The sequence below is a fragment of the Bos indicus genome, chromosome 6 (genome assembly GCF_029378745.1).
Source record: "Bos indicus isolate NIAB-ARS_2022 breed Sahiwal x Tharparkar chromosome 6, NIAB-ARS_B.indTharparkar_mat_pri_1.0, whole genome shotgun sequence".
Classification (NCBI taxonomy): Eukaryota; Metazoa; Chordata; class Mammalia; order Artiodactyla; family Bovidae; genus Bos; species Bos indicus.
The window spans coordinates 46,574,185-46,596,108 of record NC_091765.1 but is presented as its reverse complement, the minus strand read 5'-3'; the positions used below and the strand labels follow the sequence as shown (position 1 = coordinate 46,596,108).

Sequence of the window (21,924 nt, the reverse complement as noted above, 5' to 3'; positions counted from 1 at the left end):
TAAAAAATTGTATTAAGTACCTGTACATAGTTTCAGCTTCTACATCCCCAAACCACACTCGTAAATTTGGAGTGAAATTCTGTCCTGTAAGTTCAAGCATTGCTACGTCCCCACCGCCATTCAACTGCAATTCACAGAAAATCAAAACAACGTTGAGGAAACTTTTCATTTTTCACTAAAGTATACAGATGAGTTTTTCACTCAACTATCATGTGCAAAAAAAAAAGACAATTAAAATACTTCCTTTAAATAACATGATTATAAAGACAAAGTGAACTAAAACTCGATATACAAGCTGATTTACATTTAAATTTTCTTGCTAAAATTATGTGTGCTCCTCTGATTTTCTTCTTCTTCACTGTGTAAAAAACCCTCCAAAGCACAGGATTTGAAGAAAAATCAAATTTATTGTGAAGTAAAATTACTCCATGTCATAGATGAACAGTTGCAAAAAGCTGAAGTCAACTTGTAAGAGGTCTCACCTGAAGACTTTCTACGACAGGCACAGGTGTGACTGGGGCGAGGACAGGGCCCATCCCCTCATAAAATGTATACTCTGCCTTATCCGTACTAATGATTGTCCAGGAAGCTCCATCATTTATCATCTCTTTATTTGGTTCTTTTGGGCATGGAGTGGCCTTAGAAAAAAAGAATGGTTATAAATTATATACATTGCGGTATTATAAGACAATTTTAACAAAGTAACACTCATGAAGAGAATTTAGTACAAATTTACAAACTTCCCAGGCACCATACTTTTCCAACCCCTAATTAAAAATAGAATATTAATATGGAAACCTCACATAAGGCTAGTTTTATTTTAATATGAACTACTTTGTGACATACAAAAAATTAATAATACCTTTCAGAATAACCATTTAAGTAAAATTACAAAAGATCAGTATATGTGATATAATTAGCTGCTTAAAATGCTTCAGAGATCCCTGAGAGAGAGGAGGGCTTCCCTGGTGGCTCAATGGTGTAGACTCCACCTGCCAATGCAGGAGACGTGGTTTAATCCCTGGGCTTGGAAGATCCCCTGGAGAAGGAAATGGCAACCCACTCCAGTATTCTTGCCTGGGAAATGTCATGGACAGAAGAGCCTGGCAGGCTATGCCCATGCGGTCACAAAGAGTCGAAAACGGCTGAGTGACTAAACAACAACAACAAGAGAAAGGGAGAGTGGAAGTTCCCTCCTCCTTAGAGAACTATAGAAACTTCTGCACTTTCAGCAGGAAGGAACCAAGATATGAACAGCAATCCCCTATCCCTACCTCAAAACACCTAGGCCAGACCATCAGTGCTGGGCTGAGGAGACCAGCTGTGAGTGGCCATCTCTCTGGAAAAAGTCTCCAGATGTCCACAAATGAGTTTCATGTGGAAGTGTAACTATTCTACTAAATCATTTGTTCATGTCATAAATGTCCTCATGAAGGTCTTCTGATATAGTTAAAAATTAGATTTTGACTAATTAGCTTTTAACATGTCATTATTACCATCTTAGAAGACCCCAATATAAATCTGATGAGAATTATGAAACCCTCCTCCAAAATATGCATGCACCACTATATACAGTGTTATCTGCACATATTTCAGGTGACTCTCTGAACACCCAACATCTACTTTTGGATAATCTGAAGAACTTTTCATCCCTCAGAATTAGATGTTAACTGTTTCTCTTAGAACATTCTCAGAGTTTTGAGTTCTTTGAGGTAGAATGACTACCATGTCTGAAGAACATGTGGGCTAAGGACCCTTGAAATCGGGATAAATACCTGAACACAGATTCATGTATTTGGATACTATTAACATTTTTTAAACAAAAGTTTCATGTTTCTGAATGCTGCTAACCTTTAAACAAAAGTTTCATGTTTCTGAATGCTGCTAACCTAACAGTTTGCACATTTTAGATTTTACCAGCAATTTAGAAACATACCTGAAACTGGATTATTCTTTCTTGAGAAAGGCACAAGTACATTCTTTCTGTATCCTTAAGGTAAAACGCACATTTGTGGAGCTGTGACACAGGATCATCGGCATCCAGTAACGCGGTCTGCTTATCAACCTTCCTAATTATCTGCATTTCAACAATTAAAAAAGGAAAGGTCATCACATATGGAGAGTCTTCATTTCCTACACTGTTAAGAGTCCACGGCAAGAATCTACCATGAAATAATACATCACAGATACCTGTCACATATCTACATACATAACACCATTTACAAACAATAAAGTTAGGCATAAAAATACTTTTAAATTGCAAGCATGTTAAGAATGCAGAGATGTTACCTTCTCCCACCAACTCCTAAAAACAATAGGGCAGGCAGGCACTTGCTTTCTAAATCTGTGCTTTTCAAACTTTGACATCCGTACAAATCATATGGGGTTCCTGTTACACATATATCTGTTCTGAGCCTGCAAATCATAGAGAGGGCCTGATATTTTGCACTTCTGGCTAATTTCCAGCTGATGTTCATCCTGCTGGTCTATGAATTGTATTTTGAGTAGCAAGTTCAGATGGCCTCTCCAAAAACACACAATGACAAACATTCCAACATCAAAGGGAAAATTATCTCTAAAGGTCACTATGGGTATGCTAGTTAGTACCTAAGTCCATTATCACACTTACATGCTGTTGCTTTGTTTTAACATAAAATAGGCATCATTCTGCAGATTAGGAAACAGGCTCAGAGGTCAGGTTAAGCTCCACAAATTCACCCGGTCAGTAGCTGAAGAACCAAAGTATGATTCCAAGGCTGGCTGCCTGCCCAGCTTGAACTCTTTCCATTATATAATATGACCTTACACTATAAATATTCCACAAAACACATAGGATATCTGAAAGATACTACTACTCAAACCTTCAGTGTTACCTATCACATGGAAGGTAATCACTAAGTGCTTGAGGACTGTGAAGATTACTCTCAACAGCATACAAACATGTTGGAACTACTTCTCATCTTTAAATCAGAAATAAAGAAACCCCTTCCTTGGGACTTCCCTGGTGGTCTAGTGGTTAAGACTCCATGCTCCCAAAGCAGGAGGCATGGGTTCTATCCCTGGTTGGGGAGCTAAGATCCTGCATACCAAGTGGTATGGCAAATCAATAAACAAAGTCTCCAGTCACTGACATTAAAAAAAAGAAGAAACCCCTTTTTTCTCCTTCCCTCTTACCGCCCCATTTCTCTGTTCCCCTTTATAGCAAAACTCCTCTTCCTCACCATCTCATCTCCTGAAATCTCTCCAACTTTGTGTTTCAAACTTGCTCTTGGTGAGGTCCTTAAGGACTTCAAGACAGATGAATCCCATGAGCACCTCTCTGTCCTCACCTTAGCTTTCTCAGAAGCATCTGACCCACACATTCTTCCTTTGGAAATACACCTGCTCTAACTGCCTTCAGTGCTCCAGAGCTGAGTCCCCAGATCTCTTTCCCTCCTCCCATACTCTACAGACCTTCTATTCTCTTTAGAGGTTAGCAGTAGTAGTGTTAGTCACTCAGTCGTGTCTGACTCTTTGCAACCCCATGAACTGTGGCCCGAGGCTCCTCTGTCCATGGGATTCTCCAGGCAGGAATATTGGAGTAGATTGCCCTTCCCTTCTCCAGAGGATCTTTTCAATCCAGGGATCGAACCGGGGTCTCCTTCATTGCAGGCAGATTCTTTACCGTCTAAGCTTTAGAGGCTGGCAATTCCTAAATTTTTATCCAGTCATAGCCTTTCTCAAGCACTCAACTTGTATATTTAACTACCTATTCAACAGTTCCACTTAAAATGTCTATTAATAGCCATCTCAATCAAAAATATAATTTTTTATTTCTTCCTAAGCTCAATAAATGACACCATGTTCACTCAATCCTAAAACCATGGAGTCATCTTTGACTCCTTACTTTCTCTTACACACCATCTGTCAACAAATTCTGTTAGGTCTACTTTCAAATAAATCAGTGACCTTTCATCCCCTTACCAGTACCATCTTGGTCTAAGGTATCATCATCAGCTTCTTGCCTGAATTATGACATAAGCCAAGTCATCTTTCTCTTTGCTTCCACCGCTATATCTCCCTGTGCTCTTATTCACAAAGCAGCCAGAATTATTCTTCCAAACATAAACCAGCCATCATTCTCTGTTTGAGAGCCTCCAGTGGCCTCCTACTGTACATAGGTAACAGAAAGTTTTGCCCTAGACAGAGAGAGGGATTTGACAAGATGCTGCCCATGGCTTACTCTGCAGCATCATTTCCTGGCACCTGCCCTCTCCACTGCTCCCTCAGCTCTTGCTACAATGGCTTCCTTGCTAGTCCTCACACATTTCTGTCCTAAGTTCTTCTGCTCTCATTCTGTCAGCCTGAAACGTTCCACACCCAGTTTCTGTTTCTACAGAGCTAAAAATACGTAAATATGAAGAATGTTGGTTTTTAATAGTTGTGGCTTAGGTGAAAAAAAAATGATCATGGAATATAAGTTAGGTGTGTGAATCAAGTAATAAAAACCCAATAGTACTGCATAATATTTATAGCACTGTTCTGAGCACTTTTACAAATATCAATTCATTTAACCCTTCAAAATTCTGTGAGTTATTAAGAATGTCCATTGTGGAGCAAAGTATTATCTGAATACTTGTCACTCAAGTAATATCTGAATATTTGTCACTCTACTTATATCACCACTAATTTTCGAGTTTAAAGGGAGATAGTACACTTTTAGCAATTACATTTTCCAATATATTCTGTGAGACTAATAAACTCAAGTAAAATGTTTCCATTCAACTCTAGCCTTAAAACTGTGTTTAAATTTAACAATGCTTGAATTTTAGAGAAATAGTGAATTTTGAATGAAGTAAGCCTAAAACTTCCTATAAGTCGACCACACTCACTTACGACTTCACCACATAAGAATCAAGATCTGCCTATAACAGCTTTATTCCTATAACCTACTGTTTCTCCACTACTTAATCATATTGAGAACATGGGTCATGTTTGGTTCAATTTTATTTCTCACAAGAGCTCTCTGGACATAGACACTGCTGAGTGACCAGGTCTCCCCAATAAACAAACCAAAGATGCCCCCTACTATTTGGTATCAAAAACTTGCTGTGATAATTTCTAACTATTAAGAAGAGGAAAGAAATCTGAGAAGCCAGGTAGTGTGAATGTTATAATTAGCTATGTGTGATGAGAAAGTGATGAATTCTAACACCAGGAGTTCCTCCCACCAGCTCTCTCTCCTCTATGCTGGCTCTGTACGTTACTGGTACAGTGTTTACTGTACTTCTTAGGTAACTGGGCTGCAGCCCTTAAGGACAGAAAACATACCTTATTCATACTCTTAGCACTATACCTTGTAAATGCCCAGGATAAATTTATGCTGCTGATTAGTTTATCTAACAGATGGATGTCCCAAATTTCTGGGGTATCTGACAGACTTGAGGATGTGAGACAAATGCTAACCGGTGTTTCTTATTAGTTGGCTACATAGATTGTGCCTGTTCTCAAAGTACCCAAACCAGGATTTCTCACTAAGACCTTCATCCCACTGAAATTGGTCTTGGGGGGGATAGTGTTCTTCAAGCAAGGATCTCTAATAAGGCTAATATTCTAGGACACATAAAATGCAAACTTTAGATATTAAGGCAGTGTTATCCTTCTTAAAAGCATATGAAAACTATAGAATGCTTCCTCTGAAAAACATGTTTTCATTGAAAACTGTATGTAAGTGGATGGAAAGGAAGGCAGGAAGTAGTATAGACCATAATAAAGCCTAGCTATGATTCTGAAGAAACTAATGCTTCAGTCACATGATCTCTAGAAAGAAGTATTTACTGTTAACAGTGTTAACAATGGTACTGCAACTTTTCCTAAGGCATTCTCTGAATCAGGTTTTTTTATTTCAACATTTTTATAATGAGAGCCACACAGTTTTGAATGTAAAAATATTCAATTAAAGATGACTTTCAAGCAAGGTAGACTGGTACTTTACATGAAACTAAGTGAAAACACCATTTTTAGATTTGAGTCAGTCTTTTCAGTGGCTTACATATAAGTTGCTGCTGGTCAGAGACATAAGCCTCTGAATTGTGCCTCCGAAGTACAAGCATTTAATGCCAAAGCAAATAAACATTATCCTTGGAATATAGTGACACAGAATAAGAAGAGAACTTTAGTAAAATTTATTCAGTCTGTTTTTTGGTTTGTGTCTTCCTAATTTATGCACCCTTCTTTCCCTACCTTTCTCCCTTTTATAATCTATCTTAGATTCAAGGTTTTGTAAATTTATATTACTATGTTTCACATATTTTGACTTTAAGTTGAAATGGGAAATAAAATCACCTTGTACAACCACAATACAGAAAAATACAACAAAAACCACAAGCTGATGCATTAACTTAGATAATTATAGATAATATCAGAAAATATCAGCCAATGAAATATTTCATCAAAGAGATACAAAGCATATTCAGGAAAGTAATACTAAAGTTCTTCCATTTGCTCAGCCCCTCCCCCAAGCTGACCTTGAATTGAACTTACTCATAAACTCCTTCCATCTTTAATACAACTAAATTGTGTTGTTTCAGAAAACAAGGGGGAATATGATGCAGAATGTATAAGAGGCTTTTGCTTCATTCTGCTAAGAAAAGCAGTTTTTTACTACTTCAAAAAGCCCAAACACTGTCTCTTTTTGCAGAAGAGTAAACTAAAAAAAACTATGCTTATATTTTTAAAGAAATTTACAGTTTCTATGCTTTTGAAAACTTGGGCCTGTGGCAGGATGCAGCAAGCACCACAAAGAATGACTAATGAACCTACATTAGTTAAGAAAATAAATCATAATGTAACTTTGAGTGCCCTCTATCGTCCAGATAAACTACCCAAAAAAGGGGAAAGCTGTCAAAATTTATTATAAACAGTCATGAGGTGATTAAAGCCATACCAATCTTGGGAGTGCCATGCCAGTAACTGAACACACAAGCTTGACTGTTTGTCCATAATGGATGTATCCATCGCGGACTGTGAATTCTTCTCCTTCTGATTCATCATCATCCACTGCAGTGCGATGGAAACAGAGATCAAATTATCATCTTTAAAATTTATTAATCTGCTTATAAAAATGGCAAAACTAAATATATCTGTAAGTCTTATTATTTAAAGAAATTTAATTTCACACTAAAAAAACCAAATGCATATTTTTATACTCACAGAGATGAATGTAAAATGCTCCCCACTGCTGAGAACTGGCATGGAAATTACCACCTTCTACATGCAAGTATCTGGTGCTAACTGTCTGGGATCGGAGTCTATTAAACAGAGCCACCTTTGTTCCTGAGGCAATGCAGACTGCAAAGAAAAAACAGCTATTTATGTGATTGGTGGGGTGGGGGTGGGGTAACAGTAAAGAGCAAGAAGGGACCAGTACCTGGTAAGTTATGACTATTCTTTACTATAATAATTAATGGATTCTGCTAACACTTATTTCAAACCCTCCAAGAAAATATAGATAATACTCCCCCAGAAGTCAGGGTAACTCTTTTATTAATAATGTTAAGCTACAGATATATAATATGCCCATAAAAATGATTTTTAAACAAGTGCTGTATATTTAACATAGTGTTGTTTTTTAAAAGGAAGTTACTTTTAAAATAATAGGCGTCAATAGGAAATTGATTAAATAAAACATAATATCATTGACCTAATTGAATAATGTGTATTTAAATGCACTGATGAGAAAATATCTCCCTGATATATCAATGAATGCAAAGCAGACTACACCGTGGTTTCATTAGGTAAACATACACATTTTTATGTGATAACATATGTCTCCACGTGCTCATATATAATCCCATGGAATATATTCAAAGATAGGGGTCTAGAAGGTTGTTTACCAAAGATGATGGCAATTGCCTCTGAATACTGTGGCTTTAGAGATTTTGCTTCCTTCTAAATACCTTAAAGTATAGCATTATGTAAAATTTCTTGAAAAACCAACCACATCTATATAAGCAGGAAAAATACTCTGTAAATGAAATACGTTCTCTGCCATCAAAAAACTCAAGAATCAGCAGAAATACAAAATTAAAGACTTTAAATAAAATCCTATAATTTGAATTGGCTTAAGACATCTGTGCATGCTCAATCGTGTCTGACTCTTTGCGACCCCATGGACTATAGCCTGCCAGGCTTTCTCTGTCCCAGGGATTCTTCAGGCAAAAATACTGGACTGGGGTTGCCATTTCCTTCTCCAGGGGAATCTTCCTAATCCAGGAATCGAACCCGAGTCTCTTGCATCTCCCGCACTGGCAAGCAGATTCTTTAGCTACCTGACTGTGCTGCACAACTGAATTGGAAACAACATAAATACATGGCATTAAATGCCTCCTGATGCAAGAATACACAGAATAACTACACAAAAAAGATCTTCACGACCTTGATAATCACGATGGTGTGACCACTCACCTAGAGCCAGACATCCTGGACTATGAAGTCAAGTGGGCCTTAGAAAGCATCCCTACGAACAAAGCTAGTGGAGGTGATGGAATTCTAGTTGAGCTATTTCAAATCCTAAAAGATGATGCTGTGAAAGTGCTGCACTCAATATGCCAGCAAATTTGGAAAAGGCAGCAGTGGCCACAGGACTGGAAGAGATCAGTTTTCATTCCAATCCCAAAGAAAGGCAATGCCAAAGAATGCTCAAACTACCACACAATTGCACTCATCTCACACACAAGTAAAGTAATGCTCAAAATTCTCTAAGCCAGGCTTCAGCAATACGTGAACCGTGAAATTCCAGATGTACAAGCTGGTTTTAGAAAAGGCAGAACAACCAGAGATCAAATTGCTAACATCCACTAGATCATTGAAAAAGCAAGAGAGTTCCAGAAAAACATCTATTTCTTCTTTACTGACTATGACAAAGCCTTTGACGGTGTGGATCACAACAAACTGTAGAAAAATTAAGATCATGGCATCCGGTCCTATCACTTCATGGCAAACAGATGGAGAAACAGTGGAAACGGTGGCAGCCTTTTTTTTTCTGGGCTCCAAAATCACTGCAGATGGTGACTGCAGCCATGAAATTTAAAGACACCTACTCCTTTGAAGAAAAGTTATGACCAACCTAGATGGCATATTCAAAAGCAGAGACATTACTTTGCCAACAAAGGTCTGTCTAGTCAAAGCTATGGTTTTTCCAGTAGTCATGTATGGATGTGAGAGCTGGACTATAAAGAAACCTGAGCACCAAAGAATTGATGCTTTTGAACTGTGGTGTTGGAGAAGACTCTTGAGAGTCCCTTGGACTGCAAGGAGATCCAACCAGTCAATCCTAAAGGAAATCAGTTCTGAATATCCATTGGAAGGACTGATGCTGAAGTTGAAACTCCAATATTTTGGCCACCTGATGTGAAAAGAACTGACTCACTGGAAAAGACCCTGATGCTGGGAAAGATTGACGGCGGGAGGAGAAGGGGATGACAGAGGATGAGGTGGTTGGATGGCATCACTGACTCAATGGACATGAGTTTGAGTAAACTTTGGGAGTTGGTGATGGACAGGGAGGCCTGGCGTGCTACAGTCCATGGGGTCGCAAAGAGTCAGACACGACTGAGCGACTGAACTGAACTGATGTAAGAACGCTATATCATTGTGAAGCAGGCTTGCCCTCCAGCAACAAAGAACAAACTGAAATCTGATCAAGTTTCTAAATTAACTACTGACAAAGACTCTCTCCTAAACCAAACTTCAGACAGGTTCCTCTGAGCCCTTTACCCATGGAAACTCTTCCTTGGGTCCCAATATTGGCCTAGCTAGCCCAGTTATTGCCAAGAATCCTGCTAAGTCATCCTTCCATCCTTGATATCTGATCAAGTTTTTTCCCTCCACCTTTATATCTAATCATCTTGTTCTTGTTAAATCACTAAGTTGTGTGCAACTCTTTTGTGGTCCCATGGATTATATAGCCCTCCAGGCTCTTCTGTTCATGGGATTTCCCAGGCAAGAATACTGGAGTGGGTTGCCATTTCCTCTCCAGGGGATCTTCCTGACCCAGAAATCAAACCTGTGTCTCCTGCACTGGCAGATGGATTCTTATCCTCTGAGCCACCCAGAAAGTCCATCTGATCAACTTGGCCTATCTTTATAAAAATTCTCGTCAAGAATACCCACACCCTCGATGTCTCCTCTTAGTAACTTTCCACCTACTGACAATGTTCAACTCTGCTCCTTGACTATAAATTCCACTTGTCCTTGTTGTATTTGTAATTGAGCTTAGCTCTATACTGAAAGCTCTTTTCCCTATCGCAAATGTAGTGAATAAAATGTGCTTTTACCGCCTTTAATGCCCAGTTTTGTTTCTCTTTGACACTACCAATTTACTGAAAATACATTAAACTACACCAAGGGAATACAATTATTGAAATCCAGTATGTGAAAATCTCTCATAGTCAATTGACTTAGCCTCTTGAATAAATAAATATGAGAGAGAGAAAGATGAAGAGAAAAATCCACAAATTTAAAAAGAAAATTCAATGATATGTCAACACAATATATAATATCTGGTGAATCATATTTGAATTTTGATTCAAACCAATGGCTAACCAACACCCCCAACCCCTACACACATTTTAGACAATTTTCAATTTGAGCACTGACTAGGTATTTAATGATACTAAGACATTATTTCTTTTTATAGTTGTTTTATGTTTGTTTTTGTATGATCATGGTTATTATAATTGTATTAGAATACAAAGACACACTATCTTTCTGAGAGGCATAGAAACAGTTATAGGTGATACAACATCTTGGATTTGTATCAAACTAAAATGAAGGCAGAGAAAAGTGTGGGTGGAGTAGGGTTACAGATCAAGATGAATCAAGACTGGTCTGAAGTTCCCATCACTGATGAAAAGTTGGAGGATAAACACAAGAGGTTTCATGTTATTATGCAACTCTACTTTAGTAGGTTTGAAATTTCCATAACAATGATGATAATGACTAAAGCAGACTAAAAACCACCCATTATATAACATCGCATAAGTTCATTAAAAAAACAGAAAACAAAGTAAAAACAAGCAAATTAACCAAAATCCTAAAACTTCCGCCTTCAAAGAATGAAACTATTATCTGCAAATTAGTAGACAAGCTCTTATCCTGCCTTTTCTTCATAGACTACATTTAAAGCAAACAGCTAACAAATGCAAAAGTTAAGAATAAAAGAATTAGAAATGCCACTATTTTGCAACCATGATGAAGGACTACTAAAATCATTTGGTTAAAGTTTCCTGAGGAATTTTGTAACTGTTGGATTAGACTAACAACTCTACTTACTATAACCAGTCTTAGTGTGACAAGTGGGATAACCAGACAATAAGACTTCTGATCTGAGAGAAATGAACATATGCAGAACCAGCTAATTCTAAAATGAAGGTCTTTAGGTCTAATCAACAGTTTATAGGAGATATGAGAGACAGAGGAAACACGAATCAGTCAGATTCAGAATATGGAAATTCCATAGGAAAAATCAACCAATTTCAACAAACAAATAACACAGAAAGAAAAAAAAGGCTAGCAGAAAGAACAGAAACTATTTCAGGTTAAAATCTATGAACCCTGTTTGGATCCAAGTTTGAACAAGCCAACTACTGAAGACAACAGAACAACAAAAGCACAACTGTAAGAAGATATTTTGAGACAGTATGATCAATCCGCACATGGACTGGCCAGTAGGTGGCATTCATGAACTATCATCAACTTTTGTTGGGTATGGAGACGTTTAAAAGGAAAAATTTCTGTTAAGAGTCACTACTACAGAAATGATCAAAAGGACAGGATGTCTAAGATTTACGTTAAAAAATTCCAGCAATGGAGGAGGAAGAAGAGTTGGTGGTGACAGAAATGATGAAGTAGAATTGGTAAAATCTGTTGAAGTCTGGTGGTTGGTCACCTTATATCAACACTACCCCTTTCATGTAAGTTTGGAAGTTTTCATAATAAAAAGTCAAAATAAAGAAAAACGGGTATAAAAGGTGAAATGTATAATTCAAACAGCATTTACCGGTGAAAGTCTAAAAATGCACAGAGACAGCAGTCTGAAAGACAACCATATTAAATTTTTGTTAGGTTTTCATGATGGCCTTCCAAAGTTCAATTGATAAAACAGTGCTTCTCAAAGAGGTGTTCTGATACTCTGAGTGAATCAATTCTTATGGAATAGGACCCATCTTGCACACTGCAGGATATTTAGACACTCAGTGCTAACATTACTCCCTCTAGTCACTGACAGCAAAAGGAAACTCCCATTTCTCCTAATACCTCTGGGGAGCAGTGAGGAAGCAATTCTGGTTAAGAACCACTTTGGTACACCAGGTATTGCCCATGTTTAATTAGAGAAAAAAGACAACAAAGCAGCCGCAAAAACTGAATATGACTGTTTCAGATAAAGTGAAGACCAAAAAAATACTTTATAAGAATGAACTGGCTACTGAAAAGAAAATTTTAATTTAAAAAATAGTTGAATTAGTCTTATTAATTCATATTGGGAGTTCAGGGGAAAAAAAGAAAACATGTATACACACGGTCAGCATTTTTCAGTGACTGCTTCTTTTTGGAAGGTTTGGAGATGACTTTTATCCGCTTGCTTAGGAACACACCAATGTCATCACTGTTGCCATAGAACATCTTTACAGACAGCATGAAGTGCTTTCTCTTGTCTGAATCAGATATATACAATGTTTTGGCTGTGCAATAGTTCTGTGAAAGAAAAGGATAAGTCTTAATAGCATCAAAACCCTGTCAGCTATGTACAAATAACTCAGTAACACTATGGCTAAGTTTGATCAGACTTAAGGCAGTAATTCCACTTAACAGCTGATAAAACCAACTGTAAAAAGTACTGAAATTGATCTCTGAAAACAAAGTACAAAGTCTTCCTTACTCAGTCTACAATACCAACACTGTATTCTGTTTCCCTCTCTCAAAAAGACTTTAAAAAAAATAATCTTTATTGTTTTATATAGCTCTACATCTATTTACAGAATTATCAAGACCTTCAGACAATAAAAACATTTGCCTTGAAATGAAAAAGAAATACAAAATATAATGCTACAAAAGTCTATAGACATAACTGAATTGTAGAATTTGAATTATAGAAACAAAACAATACTAGCAACAGAGGTATAGGGCATGTAATTCTTAAAAATAAAAATTTAAGTACTAATTAGGGTAAAAATTCATGTTGCACAGCTTATCTAGCTTCAACTATATAAAACAAAAACTGAGAATATTTAACAAATTATTTTAAAAACATCAGATCCAAAATATAACTATATAGTCAAATACCATGACCATAATAAAAATAAGGGCTACCTATACTAGAGCTTGGTTGTACTATTAAAATAAGAATGCAACATGCAAAATAAATCCCAATAATGCAAAATAAAATCCCTTCTTTCCCAATAATAACTAATCGTACCATTCAATGAACATGCTATTGAAAGAAAACAATATTACCTTAAATGAATGGTTGTTAAGTAAGACAGGAGTAAAGTGCCACTTTCTGAAGCTCGGCATCCATCTCACTGCTTGGTCCATCTTTGCCTACCTGGAACCAAACTGACCTCGTCCTTGTATCTTGATGGTCCAAGCATACGATTATATTGTTCCTTCTGCCTGGAATGCCTTCTGCTGACTCTCAACCAGTCTTATTCTCTATAGACTCCTCTAATAGCATTTTTCATTAAAACTAAATATTAACACATAATTTTGGCTTAGAGACACTGTACTTCCCTGTAATTAAGTGTTTTAAGTACTAGTTAATACTCAAGCTCTCAGGTATTATTTTCTGCAAATTTCTAGGGCCTGGGGAAATGATATAATGGCAGAAGTTGATGAAAGATGTACTAAGCCACGATGCTGAGAAAAGCAAGTGGGCATGCTGTTTGGTATTACTGCCCTCAGAATTGCTGGAAGCAGTTAAAGCTAGCAATAAAGTTCAATTGCTGTTGTTTAGTTGCTAAGTCATGTCCAATTCCTTTGCAATCCCATGGACTGTAGCCTGCCAGGCCCCTCTGTCCATGGGATTTCCCAGGCAAGAATACTGGAGTGGGCTGCCATTTCCTTCTCCAGGGGATCTTCCAAACCCAGGGGTTGAATCCACATCTCTCATGTCTCTTGCATTGGCAGGCAGATTCTTGACCACTGTGTCACCTATGAAACGGATGGGCTTCTCACTACCTATCTAATTATCAATTACAATTATAAATGTCTAGGTGTACAGCTTGGAGACATACATAACAAAAATACATGAGATGTGACCAAAGCCTCTTTGTTCATCCAACTACTCAAATATATCTTTAACTGTGGCTCAAGAGTTATAACTCAGATATATTTTATATTGCTCTATTTTAAAATGAAACAGTCTTTACAGTAGTAAATTCTCTCAAACCTAACTTAAAATACATAGTTGACAACCCTTAATGATAACAATTATAAGAATATAAATGACAGAAACACACTCAAATTTGAAGGAGACTGATATTAAGGCTCTTTATTCTCAGTGTTCATTATCTGTAAAATGACTCATTATCTGTAACATCACTAAAAAAATTAAATGAGAGTACAAATCTCCTAGTTTACCACCCTCAACCTTGCCCTCCAATTCCCATCCCTAGTGTCAACTACAATACAGCAAACACTAAGGCATTCAACAAATAGTTACTGAGTGAGAAAACAGCTATTTATGCAGTATTTTAAAAGACATTCATGTGGTCATTGAGATCAGAAATATCCATTTTTCAATTTTAATAGCAAGAGAAAACAAGTTGATGCTAAGTCAATAAAGAATTATTTTTGAGTACTAAAGGTACAGACTGAGATAACTGCTTTCTAAATTCATAAAATACAATTAGTAAAACTAACTCATAAACTGCATTCCTTAGCAAAGTAATCAAAGAAAATCCCTTAAAGTTTGACGAAAGCTATTCACAGTGTTCCTGTCTACACAAGACAGTGCTTTTGCACACTGAAGCTAAATAAAACATTTATGATATTACCAATTTATTTAATACTTTGCTTCCAGTAAAAGACCAAGATTAAATGAGCAGAGTAAGGCATTAGTGAACTATGTATTTTCATTGTTATTTGAATATCATGCCCTTACAAGGATGGGCAATTAGCCTCCTAAATTTACTATTGGCCCCCAGTAGAAATATGATTCGCAGCCTGCTAAAACTGCTGGCAAGCTGAGGAAGCTTTCTGTGCGCCACCTTTAAATGTCAAAACTCAAGCTTCACGAGTCATGACTAGATCTCAGCTATTAGAGGTTATTCCAGTTCTGATTTATATATTCAAGAATGCTACCAGTAACCATAAAATGAAAAAAAAAAAATCACCACTACAAAAATAAGAAAACTACATTATGGTATCATGGTGCTCTTTACAGGGAACCATGTAAACTTACCTTTCCTTCCAAGTTCAGTTGCTGCATTTCTTGGTCACTATTTCCTATTCCAATAAAAGCACATGGTTGAGATTCCTGTTCTGAACAACCATCGCGTTCCATTTGTTCTTTTTTTTTCTTCCATCCACTGCCCATAAGATATACACAAGGAGGAGGGCAAAAAAACCTAAAACAGAGGGGAGGAAACACAACGCAATTACACTCAAGAAAGCACTTCCTTTTCTTGAACATATGAATACAAAATCATGTTGAACTATATCAAGTTAGTTTCTAAAGAAACATTTTGGTGAAGCCTTTTGTAATGCAAATTACCATACCCACAGCGCAGAAATCAATACTTCCATTTGTTCCAGTTAAGGTTCATCTATATTGACACTATGCATTCACTTAGCCTAGATACTTTCAGAGCAGGTAACATAAATTTTCACACAGCTCAGAGTTTTGAACACCTGCACTTCAGCAAATCCAATGTACTCCAACATATACAAAAATAAGGTACAACACCACAGAATCTGCAATTAATGGTTAAGGTCTACTCAAAATGATGTACTGTTAATTAATGACATTCTTGGTATGGATATCACTCCTAACTTCATTTGGTAACTAATCTGGAAAACAGAACAGTGCCCAAAGTAGACACTTGCAAAATATTAATACAAATAAAAGAATTAAAGGCAAAATGGATCATGTTTACTATGTATCTTATCACCTAAACACCTGCTGCATGTGGATCAAAGAACAATATATTATGTCCCTTTAACTCAAAGACAACCAACAGATTTGTTTTGTTAGATGTCAATAACCTGCCCTCACAAATTCTTCCCACCTAGAATAACTTCCTTATAATTTTCTCTTAGCAGTTAGATTATTTTGAAGTCTAGCTCAAGCTCCACATTTTACCTAATTCAGAAGACCATGAATCCAGTCCTTATATAGGGGGTAACTCCTTCGCTTGATTACACACATTGACTTATACACACTTTAAAACATTTATTAATATGTCATGTCTCATCAAGGGGCCTGAAAACTCAAATACCTACTCAGATAATAAAGTGGCCAGGTAAGTAATCTGAGTGAGTGGACAGGGTGTACAATAAATAAGTAGAAATATTCTTTAATTGTCCAAAGATGTATGTTCCTTCCCTTCTTTATTAAAACACAAAACCCTCAAGGCAATTCCCACTTTTTATATAGTTATAAGCATAGAAATTTCTATCTTAATTCTTTTAAGTTCACTGTAAGGAAAAAAAAAAAGCTTAACTGCAAAGATCATCACCCACTAGTGTGTGGCTCTGATGGCAAGGAAACAACTGAGAACTGCAAGCATTCCCACATGGCTGAACTGAGGGCATGGAGGTCGCGTGTTGGTCACATCCTCCAATTTTCCAGTAGTCACCTAAAACCAAGTTTTATATAAAATTCCTGATTCTAAAATTTAGCAGCTAATTTATTATTCTTTTTTACCACTTTTTAGGCCAACAATGTACAGACTTTTAAAAAAAAGAAGTGTATCCATGTATATCACACATACACACACACGTGTGCATGCACAGAAACACACAGATACCACCATGCTGGATTTTGTTCTCGGTCCATCCTAAAAGTAGCAGAGTATCTACTTGTTTGCTCCCCCCTCAGCACCTACTATAATACTGACTGAATTGAATCAAAATAAACAATGGCATCCACATTTTGCTCAACTCTACCAAAGACTACTACTTAAGAGGCAATCTACACACAATTTATAAGAAGTGAGCTGGGTGTTTTTAATTTTCACTAATTCACAAAAATTTACTACATTCCTAGTCTGTATCAGGCACTGGAAAAATATTAGTAGTTAAACAGAAATCCTTGCCCTAAGGGAACTCATACTTTAATAAGATAGACAATTTTAAAAATGTAGATGACTAAAATAAAATATATACTTTAGCTGGTGAGGGGGAAAATAAAGAAAGGAAGGGGTTCTTAAAAATGTAAGTGGCTACCAGAGTGGCCAAGGAAAATTTCTTAAAGAAAGTGACCTTGAGTTAGGACCTATGGCCATGGGTATCTGGGGAAGAGCATTTCAGAAGAGGGAACAGCAAGCACAAAAGCTCTGAAGTAGGGAGGACTAACATAGACAGCAGAGAAACAACAGACCAGTGTGGCTGGAGTCCAGAGGAGAACAACAGGATATGAAACCAGGAATAATTGGAAAGTAGACCTAGTAGGCTGAAAGGGTCAGGCTGAGTGAGGAGAAAAACCTTCTGAGGGTCTTCTCATACTTTTCTAAGCCAAGAGAAGGGAATCAGAGTGGCTTTTTTGCCTGTATAACACTCCTTGTTGCCATGAGTACAGAGGTCACAGCAGAGGCACTGGGCTCAGCTCCAGGTCACTCCAAATCTGGAGGGATGCCTAGATTAGCCGGGCAAGTTCTGGAATTTGCTCATTCAAGTCTATACCAGGGATCTCTCTGGCCTCTACTGCTGGGAACTACCCAATACTTACCATGGCACAGACTCAAATTCCTCGCTGGCACACTATTAGGAAGCAGAGAAGGCCTCAATTTTGGAAAACTTATCTCCTATTAGTATTTTATTGAACACTGACAAATAATAGGTCTCCTTAGTAAACTGGTATACAAGCTATAAAACTTGCTGTGTTTTAGTATAGTGTACCAAATATAGTAATCAAATCCCAACAAGTTATCACAAAAGATACTTTTATTTCACATCTGGAAAGAGGTCTAAACTGCTAAAGACTCAGTGAAAGTGAAAAAGAAAATGAAAGTCGCTCAGTCATGTCTGACTTGTGCGACCCCATAGACTATACGGTGCACAGAATTCTCCAGGCCAGAATACTGGAGTGGGTAGCTGTTCCCTTCTCCAGGGGATCTTTCCAACCCAGGAATCGAACCCAGGTCTCACGCATTGCAGGCGGATTCTTTACCAGCTGAGCCACGAGGAAAGCCCAGAAGACTCAGTAGTGCTGGTTTTCTCAAAAGTACTGCGATAAAGTGGTATGAAACCAACAGGGCATAAAATCAGAAAGACTGTCAAGAAATTCTTTATCACTTAAAACACTGACTAAGGTTCTATACTGAAAGTGCGTTCCAGTCATGTAATAAATCTAAGAAAAATGAAGCCTTCAACTGTCTCTAAACTAGCCTTAGTTTTATATCAACTCTACAACTAATTTAAAAAAAGCTGTGATGCAAGAAAATAGCAAATCCAATATAAACATTAAGATTATTTCTACCATGTGATGATGAAATCATATTTTAAACATTCCAATATTGCCACCACCTAAAAAAATCAGCTAATGAATCAAATCTTCATCTTCAGAGACTTCTGCAGTAATATAATAATCAAACAGAAGATAATCATCAATTTAAAAATTACAGACAAATGAAAAGAAATTAAAGGAAGGAAGGGAAGGAAAGAATATCATCTAATTAACAGAAGAAAAATTAATTATATACCTTTACAGTAGTATGTAAATCGATGTTTTTAACTTGGACAGATGGTCAACATGTCCCAATCAGTGAAAAGTCTGAAATCAAGTGGTCAGTTTTCAGAGTTTAACAGCTGCTATGAAAGCATACTTTATGAAACAGTGTGCCTTTATTTTCTAATCTTTCCCAGTAGCTGCTGCTGCTGCTGCTAAGTCGCTTCAGTCGTGTCCAACTCTGTGCGACCCCATAGACAGCAGCCCACCAGGCTCCCCTGTCCCTGGGATTCTCCAGGCAAGAACACTGGAGTGGGTTACCATTTCCTTCTCCAGTGCATGAAAGTGAAAAGTGAAAGTGAAGTCGCTCAGTCATGTCCCATCCTTAGCGACCCCATGGACAGCAGCCTTCCAGGCTCCTCCGTCCATGGGATTTTCCAGGCAAGAGTACTGGAGTGGAGTGCCACTGCCTTCTCCAGTAGCTACATCTTAGCAACTTAGGCAAACAATGCTTTTATCTACCACTTGGTGGCGATATGCACACATTTATGATTTTATTCATTTCCTAAGTCAAACAATCAGTCTTTATTTTCAGAGAATGATTCAACAACTTTTCCCTCAAATCCTAAGATGAGGTCTGGAAAATACCTTACAGATTCAAAGAAGTCTTTTTATTCAGCCCAATACATAATATCAGACAAAATCTAAACACATCATTTACATTATCTGTCTATTCTGGCAGAATCATTACCCTTTGATGATTATTCATACTTCCCATAACACAAAGTTGAAGAAATGTTAATACATCAAATGACATTTCCATATCTTTAATGGAAATTTTCCTCTAGACAAAATAATTTTTTCTTTAAGTTTATTTTTCAATCTTGTAAAGAACGTCTTCAATGAAAGGTTAAAACTAACCACTAACGTAAGTGGGATACCAAATGTGTTAAGCAAAGAAATATTCCTTATTAGGCACTAAAGTGAATTCTCAGAACAATTTAAATTTTAGGATAAAACTTCCATCTCAAATATTTCTAGCATCATTCACTGGAATTATTTTGTAAGCCAAGAGGACTGTGGTCATGTCCCCAGGTTACCTCATGCCTAAACTTAGCAGCTTTTCAGAAAGGCCTGAATCTGATCAACAAGAAAGAAAGCAGATATTCCTCTTTCTACTACACTCTACCAAGCAGCAAGGGACAAGACCTCTTCCAGTAAGAAGCCCTGACAATCACCCTGGAGACTGGCCTCTGTTAGCAGCCCCTGACTATTAATACTTTTTAAAAATCAAGTAATTTTGAGACGTTTTTGCCTTTACTGTAAAACTAGTGCCATGTCTCTTCTGGAAATGTTAATAACACAGTACATATAAGAAAGTAGTTACTCTGGCATTTTTTTTTAATCCTTTCATTTTTTGGAGTCAGAAGCTTAGATTCCTTGATCTTTCCTTAATAGAAAGAAATTGAAAATAAATACAACCATAATAAAAGATAATCACTAAATCACCTATTTTAACTCAATAAGCCACTATAGCTTTATATTTTTAACAGTGACTAGCAAACAGGAATCTTATCTGGGACTTTGAGAAGCTCTTCCCTGTCTGTATCTCCACTGGGTCTCAGTTATCCACTTCAGTATTAAATGACATAGCGACTTTTAAAACTCTTGGCTTAAAAGAGCCTTTTGCATAGTACCTAGAATCTAGCAGGCTGTCAGAAATAAAGAAAAAATGAGTTAATAAATGAATCAAAACATACTAAAAAAATGGATCTTCAAAAATACATGGGTGGGGAGAGGGAAAGCAACACAGCCCAGGTGAGCAGCTATACAATGAACTTGTTAAGTTAAATTATTCCTATTTTCACTGTTGTTGTTCAGTTACTAAGTCATGTCCGACTCTTTGCAACCCCACGGACTGCAGCACACCTGGCTCCTCTGTATTTCACTATCTCCTGGAGTTTGCTCAAATTCATGTCCATTGAGTCGGTGATGCCATCCAATCATCTTATCCTCTGTCGACCCCTTCTTCTCCTGCCCTCAATCTTTTCCAGCATCAGAGTCTTTTCCAATGAGTCAGGTGGCCAGAGTACTGAAGCTTGAGCTTTAGCATCAATCCTTCCAATGAATATTCAGGACTGATTTCCTTTAGGACTGACTGTTTTGATCTCCTTGCAGTCCAAGGGACTCTCAAGAGGCTTCTCCAGTATCACAATACAAAAGCATCAATTATCGGCACTCAGCCTTTTTTATGGTCCAGCTCTCATATCCATACATGACTACTGTAATCACCTCTGTTGGCAAAGTGATGTCCCTACTTTTTAATATGCTGGCTGTCTAGGTTTGTCATAGCTTTTCTTCTGAGAAGCAAGCATCTTTTAATTTCATGGTTGCAGTCAGTCTGCATTGATTTTGGAGCCCAAGAAAATAAAATCTGTCACCGCTCCCACTTTTTCCCCTTCTATTTGCCATGAAGTGATGGGACCAGATGCTACGATCTTAGTTTTTTAATACTGAGTTTCAAGCCCGGTTTTTCACTCTCCTCTTTCACCTTCATCAAGAGGCCCTTTAGTTCCTCTTTACTTTCTGCCATTACTGTGATATCATGTGCGTATCTGAAGTTGTTGATATTTCTCCTGACAATCTTGATTCCAGCTTGTGAGCTATCAAGCCCAGTATTTCGTATGATGTACTCTGCATAAAAGCTAAATAACCAAGATGACAATATACAGCTTTGACGTACTCCTTTCCCAATTTTGAACCAGTCAGTTATCCCATGTCCAGTTCTAACTGTTGCTTCTTGACTCACACACAGGTTTCTCAAGAGACAGGTAAGGTGGTCTGGTAATCCCATCTCCTTAAGAATTTTTCAGTTTGTTGTGATCAACACAGTCAAAGGCTTTAGCATAGTCAATGAAGCAGATGATTTTCTGGAACTTCCTTGCTTTTTCCACAATCCAATGAATATTGGCAATTTATCTCTGCTTCCTTTGCCTCTTTGGAACACAGCTTGTACATCTAGAAGTTCTTGGTTCACATAGTGCTGAAGCCTAGCT

At 37.3% G+C, this 21,924-nt stretch overlaps 1 protein-coding gene across 5 annotated transcripts in view; it reads right to left on the bottom strand.

Annotated features, from left to right (window-relative positions):
- Positions 1-21,924, bottom strand: part of RBPJ (recombination signal binding protein for immunoglobulin kappa J region) — a 242,205-nt gene that overhangs the window by 4,553 nt on the left and 215,728 nt on the right. For all 5 annotated transcript variants that reach the window (XM_019962550.2, XM_019962549.2, XM_019962551.2 and 2 more), the window contains 7 exons: positions 15,443-15,608; positions 12,561-12,735; positions 7,192-7,329; positions 6,926-7,038; positions 1,937-2,077; positions 483-638; positions 21-124 (listed from right to left, as the gene is read on the bottom strand). In XM_019962550.2, coding sequence (XP_019818109.1) covers positions 21-124; positions 483-638; positions 1,937-2,077; positions 6,926-7,038; positions 7,192-7,329; positions 12,561-12,735; positions 15,443-15,608 — 993 coding nt within the window. The remainder of the gene's footprint in view (positions 1-20; positions 125-482; positions 639-1,936; positions 2,078-6,925; positions 7,039-7,191; positions 7,330-12,560; positions 12,736-15,442; positions 15,609-21,924) is intronic.